At 42.5% G+C, this 24,710-nt stretch overlaps 2 protein-coding genes across 3 annotated transcripts; one reads left to right on the forward strand and one right to left on the reverse strand.

The window, feature by feature from the left end:
• Window positions 1–2,517: 2,517 nt before the first annotated feature.
• On the reverse strand, window positions 2,518–13,422 carry GET1 (guided entry of tail-anchored proteins factor 1). 2 transcript variants are annotated; one of them, XM_048866653.2, is made up of 5 exons: window positions 13,233–13,422; window positions 8,373–8,538; window positions 6,978–7,045; window positions 5,584–5,698; window positions 2,518–3,177 (listed from the first exon to the last, which is right to left on the reverse strand). In XM_048866653.2, exons 1-5 carry the CDS (start codon window positions 13,320–13,322, stop codon window positions 3,104–3,106), a joined length of 513 nt encoding a protein of 170 aa, XP_048722610.2. In that variant the 5' UTR covers window positions 13,323–13,422; the 3' UTR covers window positions 2,518–3,103. The 2 variants fall into 2 exon arrangements, with proteins under 2 accessions (XP_048722610.2, XP_074988809.1); XM_075132708.1 differs by lacking the exon at window positions 13,233–13,422 and adding an exon at window positions 12,727–12,850.
• A 192-nt stretch (window positions 13,423–13,614) lies between these two features.
• Window positions 13,615–23,713, forward strand: HMGN1 (high mobility group nucleosome binding domain 1). The gene is made up of 6 exons (XM_048866718.2): window positions 13,615–13,903; window positions 14,515–14,547; window positions 14,635–14,664; window positions 14,743–14,802; window positions 18,237–18,368; window positions 22,534–23,713. Exons 1-6 carry the CDS (start codon window positions 13,889–13,891, stop codon window positions 22,579–22,581), a joined length of 318 nt encoding a protein of 105 aa, XP_048722675.1. The 5' UTR covers window positions 13,615–13,888; the 3' UTR covers window positions 22,582–23,713.
• The last annotated feature ends 997 nt before the right edge of the window (window positions 23,714–24,710 follow it).

A 24,710-nucleotide genomic window follows, 5' to 3' on the forward strand; every position in this document is an offset into this window, starting at 1 on the left:
CCCCGGCCCAAGCTCCTGGCCAGGGAGACTAGCCCCCGGCCCCTCCCCTGCTGTCCTCCCTCCCCTGCAGCCTCAGCGCAATGCACTGCCAGCACTCTGGGCTGCGAGCTCCCTCCGCTCTGAGCGGCATGGTAAGGGGGCGGGGAGTGGGAGGGTTGGATAAGGGGCAGGGAGTCCTGGGGGGCACTCAGGGGACAGGGACTGGTTGGATGGGGCGGAGGAACAGGGGGACTGGATAGGCATGGGAGTCCTAGGGGGCCTGTTGGGGGGAGGGTGTGGATAGGGATCGGGGCAGTCAGGGGTGGTGGTTGGATAAGGGGTGGGGTCCTGGGAGGGGGTAGTTAGGGGACAAGGAGCGGGGGGGTTGGGAGTTCTGAAGGGGCCAGTCAGGGGGCGGGAAGTGGGAGGAGGCCAGGCCGTTTGGGGAGGCACACCCCTACCCGGTCCTCCATACATTTTCACAACCCCAAAAAGTTTGCCCACCCCTGATCCAGGGGACCAGTGTTAATAGTATGGTTAAAATAATCTACGTTTAGTGCCTCAAAGTTTGTGTATGTAATGCACTGTTTCCTCGTTTATCTCCTTAGATAGGAACTACCAATTATCTTCCAATAAAATGATCGTTAATCTTTTCAAAAGTTTTAATTAAAATGAATATGGCATGAACAACCTATTTAATGAATAAAGAAACCATGCACACCGGTTCTCAATCCCTGTATTTTTTTCTTGGTGTTGCATATTTAATGCATAAATATTAATACAGACTCAACATAACCAACATAAAAAAACACATTAAAAATTCACATACAAAGAAAAGCATTTCATGCACACACACAGAACAGATATCATGACCTTAAGAATTCATTCCTAAACAAAGCGTTCATCTGGGGGCGGGGGATGAGAATCAGGCACATCCCTCTAGGACTATGAAGGGAGCTGAATGTAGTGGAACAGATGCGGGTCCATTGCACCGGGCAAGCAGGTGAGCCAACGTTCCTGGAACTTACACAGGCGTGTTATGTGCCCCTTTCCGCGTGAGTTTTTTCCATGCCAGTGTAGAGGCATGCAGGGCTTGTGGATCAGGGACTCTGCAAATCCACTGACCATTGGCCCTCCAGGAAAGGAATGACATGGGCAGTGGACAGTGTAGCCCAGCAGTTGCAAAACAGTTTTATCACTGTTCAGCAGGTTAGTAGGGAGGTCCCTTACCCTGCAGGACCATATGCATCCAGCCTGTTTACTGTAGCTTAGCACTGGAGAAAAGAGGATTCATTCCAAAAAGTAAAGTTTTTCCTCTGCTAATTACCGTTTTCTTCAAGATTTTCTATTACTTAGAAATCCGAGTCCCTGACTTACTTTATTACCTTGCAGACTGTCTTGGGCTATCCTGGAAGATGATGTTACTCATATTTTGAAATGTTTCAGAGTAGCAGCTGTGTTAGTCTGTATCCGCAAAAAGAGAAGGAGGACTTGTGGCACCTTAGAGACTAACAAATTTATTAGAGCATAAACTTTCGTGGGCTACAGCCCACTTCATCAGATGCATCAAATGGAACATATAGTAAGATATATATACACACACACAGATAAGTTGGAAGTTACCATACAAACTGTGAGACGCTAATTAGTTAAGATGAGCGATTATCAGCAGGAGAAAAAAAAACTTTTGTAGTGATAATCAAGATGGCCCATTTAGACAGTTGACAAGAAGGTGTGGGGATACTTAACATGGGGAAATAGATTCAATATGTGCAATGACCCAGCCACTCCCAGTCTCTATTCATTACACATATTGAATCTATTTCCCCATGTTACGTATCCCCACACCTTCTTGTCAACTGTCTAAATGGGCCATCTTGATTATCACTACAAAAGTTTTTTTTCTCCTGCTGATAATAGCTCATCTTAACTAATTAGCCTCTCACAGTTTGTATGGTAACTTCCAACTTATCTGTGTGTGTGTGTGTATATATATATGTTCCATTCTATGCATCCGAAGAAGTGGGCTGTAGCCCACGAAAGCTTATGCTCTAATATTTTGAAATGTTAGTGATTGCGCTTCCTTCTGAAGTTTAAACATTTCCTGCTTCTCCTCCTCAACCATGAAACAGGAAGAGACTGGCCACATCGTTCCTTCCCAACAGAGTACAAGTTGGGGCCATGCTCTGGCATGTCTTTGAGACTACCGCTTTTCTCCCTCTTCCTGGGCCAAGACAGAAAGAGGAGGAAAAAAGGAGACTTCAGGACCAGAGCATGACCCCAGTGATATTCCCTCAAGATAGGGGGAAGAGAAGTATTTTGACAGGGAGAATCAGGTCTGGGGCTAGGAAGAGCCATTTGGGAGAGGAGATAGAATACGTTCAAGAAAGTGGGTCTCCATTGTCATTTGGGAGCAGACAGGAACAAGTAGCCAGCCACCACATATTTGGCAGTTGAGAGAGGGCCAGGGAACAACTCTAGATTTCAATTAAATCAGTGGTGCATCTTCTAAAACAGCCCACAAATGCTGAAGTCCGCAAGGTAAAGTCAGGAAATCGCATTCTAAAATAAGCAAGCAGTAAATCTATCTCCCTACTCCACCGAAAGAAAATTATGTGAAGCAGTCTCCATACTTCTGCCAAAGAAATAGTAAAGCCCCAAAAGAATTCCCAACCCACTCCGTAATTCACCTTAAAAAGCTATAGTTAATCCAGCATTGCAACTGATTCTCAGTGAAACTGTAATGACAAATTCTTGTTTCTACAGTTAACCAGTGTATATACTAGCCATCAACAACAAAAATGAGGCGTTTATCAAAAGAAATGTTATTCTTTAAAAGTTATTGACTAAGAACTTGAGGGATAAGTCAAGGGAAGAAGGTATGACCAATAAAGCTTATTGATAAATATTGAACTGAAATAAAAAAAGATGAACATTAATTCATGCTTAATTATTACATTGTATACAACAATTGTTTCCTTAGATGGACAGGGCTTTCCCCCTTTATACACCAGGAGTGAAGTACTTAGTGCAAGCTCTGTATTTTGTCTCTTGTAAAAGACTCCAGGACTCCACTTTCTAACTGTAATAACGGAAATGCAGTTTAGAATTCTGGGATTCCTTCTCAGCTGAAAGGGTGAAGCATAATGGCCACAACTTTGTTGCAGACGACAAGCCAGCATGTAATTCCAACACCCCCTGAAGAGAGAGAAAAACCTGATGTGCATCATTGTATCAGTAACTCTCAAACACACATCTCTAACTCTGGTAAGTAACTCAGGAAGTTTCAAAAATGAAAATTTTAAGAAATCAAGGGATAAAGTATTTATACCTAATTCTGAGAGAATCTGAAAGTCAGGGAGACGGTACTGAATGAGAGGTACAGTATGTATGTACCAATGGGTGGCATACATATCCTGCAGCTTCTAAACATACCTGTTGTATGATTAGAGATATATAACTTTGCTGTTGAAGACAAAGGTGAAGTAGAAAGGGAGCACCACAGTAGAACCTTCCTTTTAAATTAAAAAAAAAAATTCAAGGTGGGTAAAAAGAACGTTTCCTGAAAATGCTCTATTTTCTTAAAGAGATGTTTTAAATATGCATACCGGGGAAAAATTACTAACTCCGTCACTGCTGGACCCTCCCTCCAGATACTCTTGTGCTACTGTTTTAAATGGCCTTCCCACTAAAACCAACAGTGTTGACATACAGTAGTTATCTTTGGCAGAATAGAGTGTTTCCAGACTGAAGGACACCAGGAAGTTCAGCAACAATAAAGTGGTAAGTAAACAAAAAGAAAAAGATAATACTCCTTAAAAATTAAGTATTACAAAACTAAAGAGAATTGTTGTTTCCAAGTGAATGTACTGCTGCACACAAGTTTAAAAAAAAGTGCCAAATTCTTAGAAAGTAGAACAGTAATTTTTAATCAAAAGCTGGATTTTCTTGGCATCCCACAAAAGCTGCTTGACACTGACCAATCACATTCCACAATTCACTTTAGGCTGGCAAAGCAAAATAAAAAACAAAGGGAAAGATTCTGGATGAGCTTTTAGTTCATTATGTGGCTTAGAATATTTTTTGGAAAGTTTCTGCATTTTTATGCTATGTCAATTCAGTATCATGTTTAAAAAATGAAAATTATTTCCTTGGGATAGAGGTGGAGAAACTATTCTTTTCAATGGTTTTAAATGTTTCTGTACTGGCAGCAGCATAATTTAGAAGCATTATCAAGAGCAATAGCCTTCCCTCATGATTATCAACTAAGACAAAAGAAGAGGATGAGAGAGAGAAAATTGAACAGAACTGTTCAAAGCTTTATGTATTGTTTAAGTAAATGCCTTTCAAGGACTAATCCTTCCCAGCACCACAGAAACAGTCCTGTCTCAGCAAGTTATCATGGTGAATAGGGACCATTCTCAAGAAAGCTTTTAAGTGTTAAAAAGATAGCAACATAATTTAGAATCCTTTGAAGAGGACACCATTGGCACATATAGGCTTAAAGTAAAACCTGTCATCTGTGTTTTAGCTTGTGGGCAAATATATACGCGTTATATTGTCCTTGCAGTCTGCCCATCTGCTCAGCTCGTCAGTATACAGCAGTCAGGGTCTCCATTCAGAAACATGGATCTGAGACCTCAGAGAAACCCTGAATCTTGAATTTACTGTTAGGTAGTGCTGGAGAAAAGTTGCATTTTTTTACCTCTCTGTTGAAGCTCTTGTTTTCAAAATGATAGATTTTCAAAGATCAGGAAGACAATGTGGAAAGATATAGTATTTTTTAAGGTAGGCAAAAGTTTAGACTTGACACCTTTTAAACTGTCTACCAACACCTTGCTAAGGTCTCTCACTAAACACCGAATCTTTCAAAGTCAATGTAAAGCTCCCCTTGACTTCAGTGGAAGTGGGAGTGGGCCCTCGAGCATTACTTTTCTAAATTCATTTCAGATCACTTTATATATGACCTGTACATGATTACTCTAATCTAATGTGAGGTTTTGGCTTCTATTAATTTAAAATTGATCTCTAGTTTATTTTCCCTACATAAATTCCTTTCAACATCTTTTTAGTTTTAACATAATAAAGGAAATACATACAGTTTCTCTCAGAAGCAAAGGCAGGGTTCTGCTAATGGCCAACGGCCCAGAAAGGAATATCCCAAATGGAAATATGGTGAATGAGGTTTGTAGAAGAGACCAGACATCCAGGGAGGCTTCAGGAATTGCTTAAACTTACTTCCGTAAAAAAATTAAAGCCAAGAAGGGAAACACTACAATGCATTTCTGTGTCTAGGCCCCCATGCAGCCTAATCATGTTTCCTTCAGCAAAGGAAGCTGAGAGCAGGCTGTTCTGTCTCTAATCACTTTTTTCAAATTTCCCATAATGTGAAAGAGGCCTTTATTTTTAACGTTATTTAATATTAAAATTGCAGTAGGGCCCAGAAGCCTGCTCAGTAAAGACTGTAGTTTAAAATTCTCTTTGTTATTAGAAAGATAGGTAAGGAAAGCATTTTTATCCTCCATGTGCCCTTTCTCGTTATACTATTGGAATCCACATACACTTGGAGAAGAGAAATGTATTCTATTTTACACACAATCTTACCTGCCACTCCTGTAGGAAAGGCTACTAAACGTTCCAGTGGGGCTAGCCATTTGCTTGGAAGCACAGTAACTGGCTCAGAATAATATTTCCAAATTAGTGAGATCATCAAGGCAGCCTGGAATGAAAATTCTCATTAGCCAGGACAATAACACATGAAAAGTATGTTCAAATTTCTATTTTGTGGCAGTAAATTAAAATATGAATAATTATGAAGTGCAGTTAAACTTACAAATGTAAGACCGTGCCCATAAAACTACAAAAAGTTGTTACAATCTGAATGCTACTTAATCATCTTAACTAGACACACAATATTAAAATGTCAACATCAAAATACAGTCTCTTGGGGGACTGGATGGCTCATAGAAAAATGGTGCTTTTTACCTGTAGGTGCTGGGTCAATTTTAGCCCTGATAAACAGTGATCAAAAGCTGTTACAATCTGATGGATTTTTATTTTTTTCAACCAGGATAAACTGAGTTGATGGTTATAGTCTGCTACAAACTAGACTGGTGTCCACATCAAGAGAGGAAAAAAAAACACCTCACAATGGATTCTAATGGTCACCTTTTTTGACAGTCTCAGCAGAGAGACAAAACAATGAATTGGCATGAAATCTGAACTATTCAAGAAATGAATCTAAACCCTCTTTCAAGGAAAATTTCAGTCCAAACAGTTAAAGTCTGGTAAAGTTATAAGCAACTGAAAACAGGGTCTTATAACTGTAAATGTGTAAGCAACCTTAACAACAGGCAGGGCTACCAGCCCAGTTTACAAAGATAGATAGCACCTATCCTGGGCTCCAGCTGCCTCTGACATAAATAACAGAGCAATGACTTAATAGATAAGGCAAGAAGCCTCCTCTCCCACCAAAGCCAGAAAACAGCAGACCAGACTTTAAATCAAACTCAAAAATCCCTCCTCCCCACAAATACCACCCTTCCCCCCCATTAGCAATATCCTCTCTCCCTGGAAATAAGTGTTTTACTGATGAGAGGGTTTGCCATGCTACATATAGTCAGAATGTCAGATACACTTCTATGGCTTTATCTACATTAGCACTTTTGTTGGCAAAACTTTTGTTGGTCAGGGTGTGAAAAAAAAACCCACACCGCTGACCAACCTAAGTTTCACCAACAATAGCGCTGGTGTGGACAGCGCTATGTCGGCAGGAGAGTGTCTTCTGCCAACACAGCTATCACTGCTCATTGGGGGTGGTTTAATTATCCTGGTGGGAGAGCTCTCTCCGGCTGGTGGGAAAGCTGCAACGGTGCAGCTGTGCCGCTATTAGGTCTGTAGTGCAGACATAGATAAGTATTAGCCAATAGCTGCCGAATGGTAAAATATCATTGTAAGTATTTGTTTTAATAATCCATCGTAATAAAGTGTTCACTTACTTGTAAAATGTAGAATACAATATTTATCACCCACTTTATTTTGGCTAATTGAGCAGTTCGTGCTTTCACTGTGAAAAGAAAAGAAATATTGCCATCTGTATTATTTATATAACAGTAAATGTGCTTAGCTCAAACTGGTGAATTAACAACATTTCACTTTCCAAATGAAAATATTCTGTTCAAAAATTATACTCCTATTTATGTGCTGTCTCTGGCAATTTATTATTGGAAAACATAGGCATTCTTTTCATCGTCCAAAATATCAGTGTATGCTACAGAGTATCCCTCTGCGAGTAAGATGCTACCTACTTCCTTAACCAAAGCTACTCTGGGGAATGTTTGAAATAGTGGTTCACCAGACTAAGAAATGTCATGTGTAACCAAGAGTTCTATCCCCAATCAAAGGGAATCTCTATGGCTGCTGACCTATGAAAACTTATGTTGGATTAAACACAAACGAGAGTACTCTCTTTTCCATAGGGACAGTGCAATCTCTTTAGCAGACACAGACTATTGCATTAGGCATTCTGTCACTGACTTTTTTTAACCATTTGGGCTCAGGGAATGTTGTCAAGAATACTTTCCTGCCCAGCTGAATGAATCTCATTCAAAATGAAAAATCATTTTAGTGTGATTAGTCCAAATAGTTACGTCTGACAAGAAAGGCTGTTTTCTCAATTTGAGTTTCAACCACTGTGATGCTTCAGAGCAATGTAAAGGAAACCACCAAAAAGAATATATCTTTAAACATGGTGGCCCAGCGGCCAAAAGCTTTATTAAACAGCTTTGTAGAGACAATGCACTGTAGTTTTACCAAGAGATAAACTAGGTGAGGCCAACCACAGGCAGGAGGCATAGTACTGACCATGTCTAATTAGCTTGTGCTAAAATCTCCAGTCAGTGCCTTTTCTCCATTAGGACTTTACAAAGGGACTGCTAACATGCATTAATTATCCTGCTGAAGAAAAAAACACCTTTTTGCAATGAAGCCAAAGCCTTACTAGCTCACTTTCATGTCTTAAAGACACGCTGCTATTTTGACTTGAACTAAAAAATTCTAGGTGTACTGACTGACTGGAGTGTTTCTTCAGACATAGAAAATGAAAACTTGTCTTCTGCCTCAGTTTCCTTGTGAATTCTTTCTCTGAATTGCTGCAGTTTGGGGAGATTCTAAATCCCACCCCTTTAGTATTATGTACAACAGAAATAAAAAACAATATTAATAAAGCCCTCAAACTTAAAAACAAAAAAAAACCAGAGACACCACTGCTTAGGGATAAAGAAAAAAGTGAAAGGCTCTACAAATAAGGTCAAATACAGTCAAAATAAAAACACATACTTGGAAAAAGATGTGTTTTTAGGTAAACTGAACAAGTGGCAAATATTGCACTCTACCATGAGTTTTAAGTTTGTCAGTCATTTTGTTAATCTTTCTTTCCAGTCGGGCATATCTAGCAAACTCATCCATCATACTAATGGTTGAGAGTTCTTGCTTCATGTTCTGAATGTCAGCTCTCATCTGGGACTCCTGCTCTGCATCCTTCTGTAGCAGTCTGGATATCTACAAAAAAAACCAAAAAAAAAAAAAAGGAACTCAACCAGCTATTTAGTCAGAATTTAGTATATATTTATTTTCCTAAATATATAGAAGAGCAAATACCATACTTTCTATATACTTGTACAATTTAAAACTTATACCACAGAATAAATTTACAATATCAACTAAAGGACTCAACAACCTCACAGAACAAATTAATCTTTACTCCCACCCCTCAGAAAAATCTTGATTAAATACATAGACTGCAGCATAGCCTCAATGTCAACAAATTCTGGTTCTCTGTTAAGCTGTGAAATGGAGTTTGAGTGTTGAGGCCCAGTCACTAAGGGCTTGTCTACACTTAAAATGCTGCAGCAGCACACGTGCACTGCTGTAGCACATCAGTGAAGATGCTACCTACACTATTTGGAGGGGTTCTTCTGTTGGCACAGATAATCCACCTCCCCAAGAGACGATAGCTAGGTCAATGGGAGAATTTTCCCGCCAACCTAGCATTGTCTACACTGGGCCAGGTCAGTTTAACTGCTTCTGGATTTTTCACAATCCTGAGCGACAGTTACACCAACCTAATTTCATAGCTCATTTTATTCTCTAGTAGTCAAAAATTGGCTTAACCCCTGAAGCATGACATTTACTATCCCTTCCAAAATTCTTGTTACCTTTAAGTATTATAATTCTGATTCCTTGCTATCCATATAAATGGCTAGGTCCTTCTTTGAATCTTGCTAAATTCTTGGTCTCAGCAACTTCTTGTGACAATGAGTTTCATGCTTTAATTACATATTATGTGAAAAAATATTTCCTTTTTACCAGTTTAAATTTGCTAACTTTTAATTTCATTGACTGTGCCCTTGTCTGGTATTGAGACAGGGAGAACATTTCTCTGTACCGATCATTATTTTATAAACTTGTATCATCTCCCCTCTGATTTGTGTCTTTCTAAGCTAAGCAATCCCCATCTCTTCATATAAGTTTTTCCATGCCCCTAATCATTTTGTCTTCTCTGAATTCCCTCTATTTCTGCACTATTGTTTTTAAGATGAGGTGAAAAGTGCTGTAGTCCTCTAGCTGAGGTGCACCACTGATTTATACATTTTCCAATTTATTTGCCATTCCATCCCCCGTGCATCTTAACATCTGGTTAGGGTTTTGCTGTTGTTGGGTTTTTTTTTTATATCCACACTGGAAGAGGTGCATTGAGCTGGCTACCATAAAACCCAGATCACTTTCCTGAGCTGATATAATTAACTTCCACCTAACAAGATTCTATGAGTAGTTGAATTTTTTTCCCTCCAATGTGCATTACCGTGCATTTACTGACTTTTGTAAAGAACCCAGGAGGAAAAGGGAGAGGAAATAATATGGCTGATAAAAGTGCACAGGCTAAAGGAGGGTCAGAGAGGACCAGCAAGAGACCTAGTGGGGCATCTCAAGAAGCTAAGAGTGCTGCAGTTACAATTTCTGGGATAGTAGTACTCTACATAAGACAAACATGTACAGGTTCTTTATTTTAAACTCTTGTAACTTTGTGCTTTATTCCAACTACTAAATAAATATATTTTGTTTTAAGGCATCTGTTACACAATATCCCTGGTCACAGGTTCCTGAAAGGAGAAAACACAAGTGTCCAAAACCAAGTCAACCTTTAGTAATAAGTGGTTGATAGGGAACCAGGTGTGCTGCTCCATGCCTATCTAAGAGTAGAATTGTTTGATTCCATCCCAAAACAAGTTAAGGACAAAAAGCCTAACACTTCAGGGGGTGGGTCACTCAAACACCACAAAGAAAACAGAGCTGCAACTAGTAATGATGACATCGGTCTTCTAAGTTTTTTACTTATATAGTTTGTTGATTTTTCTAAAATAATTTCAGTATACCTCTTTAAAGTGTTCCATTACTTAATTATTGTGAGATAAAAAGAATGGGCTGGGGGAGTGGGGAGATTTTGCAGTGTATCTTTCTGCCTAACTTAAAATGAGAATCCACAATCTGAATTTTGGGTTTATATGGACTTATTCTTCAGAGCAGTGGTCTCCAACCTATTTACGCACAAGATCACTTTTTGAATTTAAGTGCAACCCAGCATCTACCCCACCCAGCTCAGTCCATCCCCCCGCTCTCTCTGTTGCTCACTCTTCCCCCGCAACTCACTTTCACTGAGCAGGGATTTGGGAAGGGGTGCGGGCTCTGGGCTGATGGGTTCCAAGTGTGAGAGAGGGCTCTGAGCTGAGCCTGGAGCAGGGGTTTGGGATGCAGGAGAGGGTGAAGAGTGCATGCTCTAGAAGGCAGTTTGGGTACAGGAGGGGGCTCCGGGCTGGGGCAGAGTGTTGGGGTGCAGGAGGGGGTACGGGGTGCTGGCTCCAGGAGAGGGCTCAGGGCTGGGGTGCGGGCTCCCGCCAGGCGGCACTTACCTCAGTCGGCGACACAGCGGAGCTAAGGCAGGCTCCCTGCCAGCTCCAGCCCCATGCCACTCCCAGAAGGGGCCAACGTGCCCCTGCAGGGTGGTGGCACATGGCTCCGTGTGCTGCCCCTCTGCAGGCACTGCCCCCGCAGCTCCCTTGGCCACCGTTCCTGGCCAATGGGAGTTACAGGGGCAGCGATTGCAGGCAAGAGCAACGCACAGAGACCCCTTCCCCCCCAGGCCGTGCTTGCCACTTCTGAATGGCATAGGGCTGGAGCATGCAGGGAGCCTGCCCTAGCAACAGCACTGCTATACCGCCAGACTTTCTGTGGCCGGAGATCACAATCGACTGGGAAAGTCTCCAGGATCTACAAGTCGACTGCGATCGATCGCTTGGTGACCCCAGCTCTATAGTTTCTAAACATTTCTAAAATACTGTCGATAAAATAGAGTGTTACGTCTTTCATGATAATGCTGAATAGCTACTTCAGAAGGATGATAATATTTAAAGTTAAAGATTTTGTCACGGTTATTTTTAGTAAGTCACAGAAAGATTGTGAGCAATAAACAAATTCATGCAGGCTCGTGATTTGTCTGTGATTTTTACTAAAAATAATGGGGATAGGGCCTGATGGGGGAATGACTGAATACAGACGACAAAAAAAGATTTAGAAAGTGTTTTTTGACAAATGGATCCTTACTAGACAAATTAATTAACAATATAATCACACAAGTTCCAATTATTTTGGTAATTTATTTCAAAATCCCTGTCAGCAAGTATGTCTGTAACAATACAGACCAAAAAAAAATTCAAGAAATGTTTTTTGACAAATAGTTTCCTTACTAGGCAAATTAATACAGAACTCTGAGTAATTATTCATTTTAATTAAAATACAGAACCACATTTCCCACACCCCTCAGAAGCAGTGCAAAGGCTTGGGGAGGTCAGGGATAATGGAGGAGCTGAAAGAGAAGGAAGTAATTGCTGGGAAGGAGCCTAGAAGTGAGGAGGGTTGGTGGGTGTGTATGAGAGAAGCATGGAACAGTTGTGATTTTTTGGGAAAGGAGATTTTTAGGGAGTTGAGGAGCCTCCCCCATGCAGACCCTGGCCGACCCCTAGCCTCTCCCACTCAGTCAGGCACATCTGCCACCCATGACCCCATGTGTCCCTGCACCCCCACGCCTCCTCCCTTAGTCCCTATGCATCCCTTACCATTCAGCCCCCATCCATATATCCCCCCACTAGCCCTTCTGAACCCACCTGCGTGACCCCCCCAGCAGCCCAATCTCCTCCCCACACACACTGGTTTTGTCTGTCCCCCATACATCGTGCCTCCTCACCTGGCCCAATGGGCAGAGCCAGGCTCGCTGAGCTGGCTGCCCTCTAGTCTGGTGCCATGGCAGCCCCAGTGGGCGAAAGGTGTAGCTGCAGCACCTGCCCAGCAGAATGTATTTTTTGTAGAGAAAAAAAAGTCGGGGGGGGGGGGGGCAAATGAATTCTACGCGTGCACAGAATTCTCCCAAGAGTATAATAGGTTCAATTTATGCAATTTTATGGATGAGGTTGTAGGAGTACAATCTGTGGCTGGACACGAAACAGTGATTAACATACGAGGTCCCTGTAAAGGCCCTTTTGGTCACTAAGAGCCACCAAGGAATGTCTGGGGAGGGAGGTCAGTTTTTCTGAGACTCTAAATGAGCTCTCCGCTCGGGTTACTGGCAATTGATAAAACCCTGAACCCGGCCTGGGCGAGCGGCGTTTCCTGCACAGGCCTTTAACGAGCACCTACCATTAGGACGGGTCCTTGGCCTCAGGGAGCCAGGTGCCATTTCCAGGGGCAAAGCCTGGCAGTGGCAGCAGTCGCCTGAGACCAGAGCACAGAAAAGCTGGGGTGGGACGAAGCGCTTTACGCACCCTTGAGTCACGACGGCCCCGATAGGGCCGAGCTCGGCGCGGGACAGCGGCACAGGCCGGGCCTTTGCCAGCCAGGCCCCAGGGCCGGGGCCGTTTCTCCCAGGTGCCTGCAGCTGGCCCCGGGGCTCAGGTCCCAGCCTGGGCTCAGGAGACCGCGGCTCAGCTTCTCGCCCGCCCAGGGCTCCCTGCGCCAGTGCCCCGGCCAGGCCGCCCCAGGCTCCCGAGGGGCGCGCGCGCCGCAGCCGGGCTGTGGTCCCTGAGGGAGGGAAACACCGGCAGCGTCTCCGGCGTCCGAGCCGCCAGCCGGGAGTTTACGGCCACTGTCGCGAGCGCGGGCTGACGGTTGCTAAGGAAGGATCCCGGCGCGCTGACGTCACTTACAATAGAGGAGCAGGTGGGCAGGAGGATTTTGAGAAGGTTGCACAGAAACACCGAACTCAGCACGAGCAGCCACGCGCCGCTCTCCGCCATCACCCACCCCTCGCAGCCACCACCGAGCTACCGTTACTACAACGCGCACGCGGCCGCCATTGTCCCACCGGACTCCTCCGCCTCCTGGCAATGCGCATGCGCCAACCGCCCCCCCTCCCCAACCAGAAACCCGCCCCATCCCTGCTCCAGCATAGAGGGCAAGCGGGACGGAAGGCGTGGCCATGTGAGAGACCTTGACCAATCAGGTGGGTGCTCATCCCCCTCCCCCTGCTGGAGTGATGGGCCACGCCCCACGTCCTAGAGTGAGCGACAGGGCCCGCCCCAGGGGCTTGTTGTGATTCGAAAGCAGCCCCGCGGGAGGCTCGGCCCAATGGGCGCGCGCGGCCGCCAGTGAATGGGACGCGCCCCCTCCCCCCTAATCCGGCTGCATCCTGTTGCAGCACCGCTGGCGCTCCTGGGATGGGGGAAGGGCGGGCTCCGACCACTGCGCAGCCAGACTAAGATTCACGCACAGGCAGCAGCCGCTCGCTGAGAGCGAGTGAACACGGGAAGCAGCAGAGACCTCAGCTGCACCAGCGAGTTGTTGGTCGGAGTCACCTCGCGTCATGCCGAGGAGAAAGGTGCGGGCTGAAGCCGCTCCCCACAGCACCGAGCCGCCGACCGGACGCTGCGGTGCCGGGCTCACCCCGGGCTTCTCGCTTCGCCGCCCGCAAATTCGCCGGGCTCGGCTGACACTCGCTTCGGGGGCCGTTGCGTCAAATGGCGCCCGGAGCATCAGCGCCCCCCTCCTGCCGGGCTCGCCGGGACGCCAGGCGGACCCGCCAGCCTATCTCGGCGCTGAGCGACCGCGGGGCCCTTCTCCCGACCCGCGGCTGCTGCGTCACTCGAATTCTTTGTAGCCGTTAAACGCGACGGCACTCGGGGTTCGAAATCCGAACGCGGCGGCGGGAAGGGGCGTGTGTCTTGACGTCACTCAGCCGTGACCGCCTTTAGGGAGGGGGAGGAAACCTGGGCTTTGCGCTTGCGCACGTTTGGCTGATCACTCTCCTATGCGTTTCAGAGGAGCTGGCGTGTTAGTCTGTATTCGCAAAAAGAACAGGAGGACTTGAGGCACCTCAGAGACGAACACATTTATTGGAGCATCAGCTTTCGTGAGCTCATGCTCAAATAAATTGGTTAGTCTCTAAGGTGCCACAAGTCCTCCTTTTCTCCTGTGCGTGTTTGTTTGCAGGTGAACGCGGCCGAAGCGGAGGCGCGGGAGGAGGTAAGTGCCGGGCTCCCCGCGCGGGCTCCCCGGGGAGGGTGCGGGGCAGGGATCCGACTCTCACGCTGTGTCTGTCTCCCCTTCTAGCCCAAGAGGCGGTCTGCGCGCCTGTCAGCTGTAAGTATAGACATCCCCTGGCTGCCCCTTCCTAGGCGCTGTGTGAGGGGCGAGCACTAAACCTGCTTCTCTTTCCAGAAACCTGCCCCCGCCAAAGCCGAGCCCAAGCCAAAAAAGGCGGCGGCAGCAACAGCAAAGGTGAGTGAGACACACCTGTGAATGGCACAGACTGTCCGTGTCTGGCTTGGTCGACACACCAATGTCCAATGTTGGTTTGATGATACCGCTGGATCTAGGGCAGATTTCAACTACAGATAAAAATATTTCATATCTTTATTGCTGCCTGAACGGGAAAGCGTGTATGTACTTGCATTTTAAAAGACTACATAGAAATTCTTGGTTTAACATTACAAAATGGTTTTTGGACTCGTATTGAGTTCAGTATTAACTCAGGGCATGTGTATTGGCAGAGCTGTACTGATGCAGCTGCGCTCCTATAGTTCATCTGGTGAAGACACTCTGTAATACATAGACACGTGAAATACGGAAAATATCCCATTTTCTAGTGAATTTAATCTTGGCTATGTAAAATAAAGTCCTTAAGTTGCAGCTGTGAAATAATTTAGTGTTCTGATAGTATTTTCTGTAAATGTACTTGTGAAGGAAGTATACGACTATATGTGACAGTTCTAACCAGTAGGCTTGCAGTATGCAAATGAACTGAGACAGTCTATTTGGGTTCTCAGCCATAATTTTACCCACTATACATGATTAATAAATCTTCAAATTAAAAAAATGACTTTTTCTCTTCTCTTGACCTCAATTTTAGAAATAGAGATGCATGAAGATTTTGTGTATAGAAGCCTTTTAGATTAAATTTATATAATATTGAATGTTTGAAATGAAAAAGTAGGAAAGCTGTGAAGAATGGCTAAATATGTATGTCTTAAATTTTGCTAATATTCCCAATAAATATGTTCATTCCCATGGCTATTCTGTCTAGAAACCCATCTGCTGCAGTTTACTTATAGTATTTGTGTATATAATAACAATTGCCTGATAAATCCTGTACTTATTGCATAATACTGTTCTGTAAATAAATGGCTGTGCAAAGTGTTGAAGTATAGTAGTGTCCTAGTTAAAAATTCTATCCTTTAGATAAATGAAGGTATTGCATCCTCTCCTTTGCCTCTTTTCTTATTAATACAGCATTATTAACAGTGAATTCCTTAGTCCTTTTGTCTAAACACAAGAACAAGTCTTAATCTGCTGTTCACTTATAGTTAATGGCATCAATAAAATTAATGTTGTTAAACAAAAGTATTAAATTGTTCTTTTATATTAACTCCATGCTGCTATATTAAATATTTTCAAACCGTGGATATCAGCTGAAGCGTTCGTTAGAATGCAACTCAATGATACAAAGTTTGTTGGGAAGTTTGTACTGAATTTTTTTTTTTTAAATGAAAATATTACTTCCATTGAGTCAGAAGAAACCTCTAGCTTAACATACTAGTTCGGGCAAAAAATATAAAGCCTATGTCAGCTGACTGTTGAATGTGCTCTTGAAAACATTTTAATGCATTATTAAATTTCTTCCATTAAGTTATAAAAAGAGGATAAAGCTTGATGTGTTTAGCCCTTCTATTTCAGAAGCACCATACATTATTATTCGGGCTGTCAGGTAATTAAAAAAATTGATTGCAATTAATCATACTGCTAAACAACAATAGAATACCATTTATTTACATGTTTTGGGATGTTTTCTACATTTTCAAATGTATTGATTTCAATTACAATGGAGATTACAAAGCTATGGTGCTCAATTTATATTTATTTTTATTACAAGTATTTGCACTGTAAAAAACGCGAAGAAATTGTATTTTTCAGTTCATTTCATACAAGTACTGTAGTGCAATCTCTTTATTGTGAAAGTTTAACTTAGTGTAAAATTATGTATAAGAAAACCTGCATTCAAAAATAAAACAATGTAAAACTTTAGAGCCTGAAAGTCCACTCAGTCCTACTTCTTGTTCAGCCAATCGCTTGGACAAATAAGTTTGTTTACATTTGCAAGAGATAATGCTGCCTGCTTCTTGTTTACAATGTCACCTGAAAGTGAGAACAGGCGTTCTCATGGCACTGTTGCAGCCAGCATCCCAAGATATTTGTGCGTCAGATGTGCTAAAGATTCATATGTCCCTTCATGCTTCAACTACCATTCCAGGGGACATGTGTCCATGCTGATGACGGGTTGTGCTCGATAAATCCAAAGCAGTGCGGACCAACACATGTTCATTTTCATTATCTGAGTCAGATGCCACCAGCAGAAGGTTGATTTTTCTTTTTTGGTGGTTTGGGTTCTGTAGTTTCCGCATTGGAGTTTTACTCTTTTAAGACTTCTGAAAGCATGTTCCACAGCTTGTCCCTCTCAGATTTTGGAAGGCACTTCAGATTCTTAAACATTGGGTCGAGTGCTGTAGCTGTTTTTAGAAATCTCACATTGGTACCTTCTGTGTGTTTTGTCAAAACTGCAGTGAAAGCGATCTTAAAATGAACAACGTGGTGAGTCATCATCTGAGACTGCTATAACATGAAATATATGGCAGAATGCGGGTAAAACAAAGCAGGAGACATGCAATTCTCCCCCAAGGAATTCAGTCACAAATTTAACACATTTTTTTTTAATGAGCATCATCGGCATGGAAGCATGTCCTCTGGAATGGTGGCTGAAGCATGAAGGGGCTGGTGACATAAATAAGAAGTGGGCAGCATTATGTCGTGTAAATGTAAACAAACTTGTTCGTCTGAGCGACTGGCTGAACAAGAAGTAGGGCTGAGTGGACTTGTAGGCTCTGAAGTTTTATTTTGTTTTTGAGTGCAGTTATGCAACAAAAAAAACCCCTACATTTATAAGTTGCACTCTCATGACAGAGAGATTGCACTACAGTACTTATATGAGGTGAACTGAAAAATACCATTTCTTTTGTTTCTCATTTTTGCATTGCAAATATTTGTAATTAAAAATATACGCTTTGATTTCAATTAGAACACAATACACTATATATGAAAATGTAGAAAGAATCCAAAATATTTAATATATTTCAATTGGTATTCTATTGTTTAACTTTGCGATTAAAACTGCAATTAATCATGATTAATTTTTTAATCCCGTTTAAGTTTTTTTTGAGTTAATGGTGTGAGTTAACTGCGATTAATTGATAGCCCTAATTATTATTTTTGTTACAATATTAGCATAGACAAGTCATGGACTTTGCAAGCTTCTCTCTGCAATTCTACCAATGCATTTCACTTCTGTCTTCCAGCATGTATTTTCCTCAGTGTTAGGCCTCTCAAACAGGTTGCCATTCATCAAATTGTATACTGGTTATGTAGAGGTAGTTATGGGGTCTGAGAAACCACTACTAACCTTCTTACAAATATTTTAGTTTCTGATCCCAGTTTGACTCTCTTATTTCTGGAACGGAGAGATTTTTTTTCTATATATCTATGGAAACCTCCTTCACTGGTTATGGAGTATATAGTTTCTGAGGTTTTTTTGGTAATATTGAGAATTAGTAACCAACTTGTTTTAAAAGGTTATCTAAATTCTTACATTCATTTAATTGTAGGATAAATCTGAGGACAGGAAAGCTCAATCAAAGGGGAAAAAAGGACCAAAAGGAAAACAGATTGAGGGGACTAATCAAGAAGAAACAAAGGACAAGTTGCCTGCAGAAAATGGAGAAATTAACAGTGTGGAGGTATAGTAGTAGCTTTAGTCTTAACCTAGACAAAAGATTAGTTCTTGATTATGAAGAGTTCATATAATGTAATGCACTAGTTAATCTAAACATCTATCAGACATCAGATTTAGTTTCTGCAAAATCTAAGATATAAATGTATGTTGCTGAGATTTTCACAGCAGCTTAGGGGATTTAGCCATGCATCTTCTATTAACTTTAATGGAAGATATATAGCTACCAGAACTGGTGTGAAAATTCATTCAAATCTTTTCCTGTGGAAAAATAAGAAACATTTTCATAACTCAATTTCCATGGAATATAGCTTTTACTAAAAGCTCAAAATGAAAAGATTTCAGTCAAATGTGGCAGTAGAGCCTCAGGGGAGTTGTAGGTTGCTCCTCATGTGCCCCATCTCTTTGGGCTGTGAACCCCAGCTGGAGTACATCTCCCATAATGCACGATGGCAAGGAACTTCATGTTGCATACAGCCCTCATCCAGAGAGGAGACTGGTGCATTACGGAAGATGTGTATCTGGGGTCCCAGCCCATGGAAGAGAGTGAGTACACAAGGAGCAAACTACAACCCGTGAAATGCTACAACTAGTCAAAAAACAATGTTTTCTGCAGAAAGTGAGAAACATCTCACAAAAATTCCATTATGTTAACCAACTCCCTCCCCTCCCAATAGCTGACAGAAAATTTTCAACCAGCCTCAGTGGCTTTGTCCTCTGACTGATCTGAAAATCTCTAATAGTTTCTAGTCTTCATGGTTGTAAAGAAATACTCTAGAAGGATAACTGATGCAAATTCAAAAGAAGACTTTTTAGAGCTATTTTCAGGCTGTCTGCAATGTCAACTGCTTCGTTCATCTCAGTGGGATATTAATCTGACTTGGTGTCAGTAGGCTCAATACATTGATTAGCCAAACAAAGGTCAGAAATAGTATTTGTTGAATGCAACAGTTGTTCTTCAAGCGATGATGTCCCTATGGGTACTCCGCTGTAGGTGTGGCAGCGCCCCCTGTGCCTGGGATTGGAAATCTTCAGCAGTGCCCATTGAACTGCACATGTGCACCTCCCCCTGTCACACTATGAGCAGGACATGCATGCGCACACGCAGCTAGTGGGTCTCCTTTACCTTCAGTAGATAGTACCTTACCTGTCAGTTTCAGGGCTGGGCTACACTACCGTGGTAAATCGATCTAAGTTATGCAACTTCAGTTAAGTGAACAACGTAACTGAAGTTGACGTAGTTATATCCACTTACCACGGTGGCTACACTATGCTCTGTCGATGGGAGAGCATCTCCTGTGGCCTTCCCTTATCCTTCTTGGAGAGATGGAGTACACAAATCGATGGGTGAGTGCCCTCCCATGGATTTAGCATGTTTTCAGTTAAAATCGCTGCATCACAGTTAAATCGATGCACTTGCTGCATCAATTACAGCAGTGCTGATCCACTACTAAGTGTAGACATGTTGAGTGTAGTTAGTACTACAGTACTTGTATGAGGTGAATTGAAAAATATTTTTTGTTTTTACAGTGTAAATATTTGTAATAGAAAATAAATATAAAGTGAGTACTGTACACTTTGTATTGTGTTGTCATTGAAATCAATAGATTTGAAAATGTAGAAAACATCCAAAAATATTTAAATGAATGGTATTCTGTTGTTTAATTGTGATTAATCGCACTGTTAATGTTTTTAATCACTTGACAGTCCTATTTTAAAGATAATGCTCATTGCATTTTTACTGCATAAATTTATCTGTCAAGATGTATTCTTTCAAAAAGAACTGGATACCTTCGTGGAGGATAGGTCCATCAATCACTGTTAGCCAGGATGGGCAGGGATGTGAAACCATGCTCTGAAGTGTCTCTATACTTTGTTTGCCAGAAGCTGGGAATGGGCATTGGGGATGGATCACTTGATTGATTACCTGTTCTGTTTATTCCCTGTGAAGCACTTGGCATTGGGTACTGTCAGAAGACAGGATACTGGTCTAGATGAACCATTGGTCTGACCCTGTATAGCTGTTCTTATGTTCTAAGCTTGTATGAATTCATTATTTTGAAGTTAAGGGACAAAATACTGGCTTGATCGAGACCAGTGGTCACCAATTGATTGCAATCTCCAGTGGTGCAGCAGGGCTGCCTGCTTTGGCCCCGCGCTGCTCCCGGAAGGGGCCAACGAGCCCCTGCTGCCTGGGGGGGGCAGGCACATGGCTCTGCAGGCTGCCCCTCTCTGCAGGCTGCCCCTCTCTGCAGGCTGCCCCTCTCTGCAGGCATCGACCCCGTAGCTCCCGTTGGCCAGGAACAGGGAACTGTGGCCAATGGGAGTTGTGGGGGAGGTGCCTGCAGAGAGGGGCAGCACGCAGAGCCACGTCTCTCCCCCCGCAGGGGCGCGTTGGCCCCTTACAGGAGTGGTGTGGGACTGGAGCAGGCAGAGAGTTTGCCTTAGCTGTGCCATTGCCCGAGGTAAATGCCGCCTGGCAGGAGCCCACACCCAACTCCCCTCTCAGAGCCAGCACTCCATAACCCCTTCCGCATCCCAACTCTCTGCCCCAGCCCTGATTTCCCCCCCCCCCGCTGCACCCACATGCCCCCCAACCCCCTGCTGCAGGCTCAGCCTGGAGTCCCCTCCCACTCTCCAAACCCCCCAGCCCAGAGCCTGCACCCCCTTCCCCAGCCTGGTGAAAGTGAATGAGGGTGGAGGAGAGCAAGCAATGGAGAGAGTTGGGGGTGGAGTGAGTGGGGCCTCAGGGAAGGGACAGGGTAGATCCTAGGTTGCCCTTAAATTCAGAAAGTGATCTTGGATGTAAAAAGATTAGAGACCACTGATCTAGATGCTCTGCCACTATTACTCAGTCGAGATATTTAATTAAATATCTGCAGAGATAGACTTCTAAATTCAAGAATACTGTGACATGATCACGTTTCGTCTTAAAACACGTTAGGAACCTTGAAATAGTTAAAGTAACAATGCAAATAGTGCAGTGTGGAATAACACATTCAAACGTTTGCTTCTCTAAAGATATGCTATTCCCTAGGATCTAAGCTTCCTAGTATGAGAGAGAGTACTCATTAAATCTTGAAGTATTTTGACCTTTAAGGGCATCAATTAATGAAATGGGCTCCTTTTTTAAAAAAAATCCATTCACCTTTCAGCCTGTCTTGAGCTGGAATTGCTTTACATCACTACCTCATATGCATTCTAGAATCAGTAATACTGTTTAAAAAGTTAACCGTTTAAACAAAAAATTTTGTTTTAAACGTCTGGGGCCGATCCTGCCTGCGCGGTTGGGGCTAGGGCTCCTTCAGCCGGTATGGCCGGGCTGGCTGGTGCTGCGCCGGGCTGAACGGTTAAGACAGGTTAACGGGTAAAACTAATACTTACCGGTTAACCTTTTAAATTCCTAATATGAGGAGCAGACTTCCTAAAATTTGAGTCAGTTACATTTCACTTTAAGTTGATTTGTGTTGTAGAATGTTATCAAAGGGAACTGAGACTGGTTCATTAATGATTGGTTAAGCTCATGAATCAAAATGCGTGAAGACTTTAAAAAATACCATATATACTCATTCATAAGCCGAATATTTTTTTCTTAAAAAGTGACGCATCAAAGAGCGGGGGTCGGCTTATAAATGGGTCTACACCAAAATTTGATGATTTTAAACTCTATGAAATCATTGCATTGAATATCTAATACATTGTAGTTTTGTTTACCTGGAGCCCCTCAGTTCCCTGTGGCTGTGGTTCGCCATTCCCAGCCAATGGGAGCTGCCAACCGTGGCCACAGGGAGCTGACGGGCTCCATGCTTGGGAACGCTCCAGGTAAACAAAACGTCCCGGCCCGCCAGTGGCTTACCCTGACGGGCCAGGAGCCAAAGTTTTCCAACCCCTGAAATATAGGGTCGGTTTATGAAAGGGTCATACTGTTTTTAGCTATCCATCTTGGGGGGGTCAGCTTATAAACGAACAGGCTAATGAATGAGTATATACGGTAAGTGATCATTTATCCTCCACATTTGATATGAATTTTGCTCTAAAATATACCTGATTTGTAAATCTTTTTGAAGCTACCATACTTCTTTTACTGTTAGATCTTGTGTGTGAAATAAGACGTTGAGAATTTCAGGAAACTGTTCTACTAAATGTTCTCTATTTCTCCTCCCCTTTTTCAGGCTCCAGGGTCTGATGCAGCAAGAGAGAAAGAAGCCAAGTCTCAGTAATATCTCTACCAAGTCTTTTATCAGTGGTCCCAGTACCTACCTTCCTTGTACAATTCAGAGGAATATTTTTATCAACTATTTTGTAAATGCAAGTTTTTTAGTAGTTCTAGAAAACACACTTTTTAAAAGGAGGGAGTCCCGCCACATCCCATTTTTTTTACATAATTAGATAAGTGTAAATGCTGCTTTCTTTTTTTAAAGATGTAAAATCAGATACTGGTTGTCTGTTTTCTGTGTAGCCAGAAATTAATGGAATGTTAGATTAGGGAGAGACTTTGAAATTCTGATTACACTTAACATTCCGTAGGCTGTGAGGGACAGTTTTTATATCCTGTTAAATGAGGCATGACACAGATCAAACTTTGGAATCATAAGTTGAAAATGTCTTAACATTTTACATATCTGTATCCACTGTGTCTATAGAGTTACTTCTGTTATGAAACTGCTCCTTGGTGTTGGATCTCCCTTTCAGAATTGTGTATTATCTGTGACTTATTTTTAGTAGTGGTAGTTTTATTTTTGTCAATAACGTTGTAACTGTGCTGTGAAAGATTGGAAACCTTTATTGGGTGTGTAGTGAGTGTGATGTTACTGAGCCCTGGTCTACACTACAGACTTATGTCAGTATAACTGTGTTGCTCAAGGGTTTGGAAAATCCACCCTCCTAAGCGATGTGGTTATACCAACCGAATTCCCAGTGTAGACAGAGCTATGTCAATGGAAGGGCTTCTCCCATCAACATAGCTACTGCTGCTTGGGGAGGGGGAGTATCTTCGCCAATGGGAGAAACTCTCCTGTCGGCATAGGTAGCATCTTCTCTAAGCGTTACAGCAGCACAACTCCCAACTGTGCAGCTGTGCTCCTGCAGTGCTGTAAGTGTAGACAAGCCCTGAATAGGTGGAACTTTCTGTATAGCAGATCTAACTTCATATGACAGTATTCAAGATACTGGTACATCATGTCCAATTTTAAAGGACAGTTTGTCAACACAAGTTAAGATGAAAAGTCACTGGAATAATGGTTTTTTAAAAGAGTAAAAATATACAAGAATAAAAAATTATACAAATTGTTCATGGTGTGTCTATGTACTGAACACCAAACAAGAGCCAATAAAATCTTGGTGATAAAAGGACATTGCTTTTGTTGCCCCTGGGTTGACTTCAGTGACTTGTGTAACTCATACAGAAGTCTGTTTACTGGATTTTATTTTTCTTTGAAAAACTGAGAGAAACATGTACTAATTGATACTTTAATTATACATTCAGAGTGAATAATGTCATTCCTGGAGGTGAGGATAGAGAGGGATTTTTTTAATTGCCAAGTGTCCAGTTGCAGTCTTACCTGGGTTGACCAATTGGAATGTTGATATCATAATTAAAATTGAGTGGGATTGTATGATGAGGTTGCCTGTGCTGGTGAGACTCTGAGTGCGGCAGCAGCCCCTGGGATCCCTTCCAGTTAATATTTTATGTTCTTAAAATCTCATCTTCAGGGCTTCATTCGGTCAGCTGCTGGGAGTCAAAAGGAAATTTCCCCCTTCCTTTCCCTTGATGTATTCTGTTTTTTGCTTCTTTTTGTTTTCTTTTCTCTAAAGCATCAAAGATGGGCAGGGTTGGCAATTTACTTGGGAAAACTAGTTTAGGATTGGGCACTAGTAAATACTGTCTTAAATTATTAGAACTATACGAATGAAAAATACTGAAATATTTAGCAAATTGGTAATAGATTTGCAGTAATATAGTCTGCTTAATTTTAATTATAGGAACTAAAAACAAAAGTGTCAATTTAAAGCTGTACGCTATTGTCTAGGCTACCTCAAGTAGAAACTGAAACTTTGGAATCTGAGAATGCCTGTTCTTTGTTTAGCTATGAAAATTACATGTTTAGCAAACCAAGAAGAGGAATTTTCAGATTGAGAAGTTTGTTAGTTTGGCAATTTAACTCAAAAAACTGTCTAGTCCATTACACTGTCTCTTGATCTGGCTGGCTGGAGTGCAACTGAACGAGTAGAGTGACTTAGGACAAAATATTTCTGCATGAGCCAAGGTGGAGGACTGCTTGACCCAATTCATAACTATTTTGAAAAATGGTTGGTTTCAGAGTAACAGCCGTGTTAGTCTGTATTCGCA

The sequence above is a fragment of the Caretta caretta genome, chromosome 1, assembly GCF_965140235.1.
Source record: "Caretta caretta isolate rCarCar2 chromosome 1, rCarCar1.hap1, whole genome shotgun sequence".
NCBI lineage: Eukaryota > Metazoa > Chordata > Testudines > Cheloniidae > Caretta > Caretta caretta.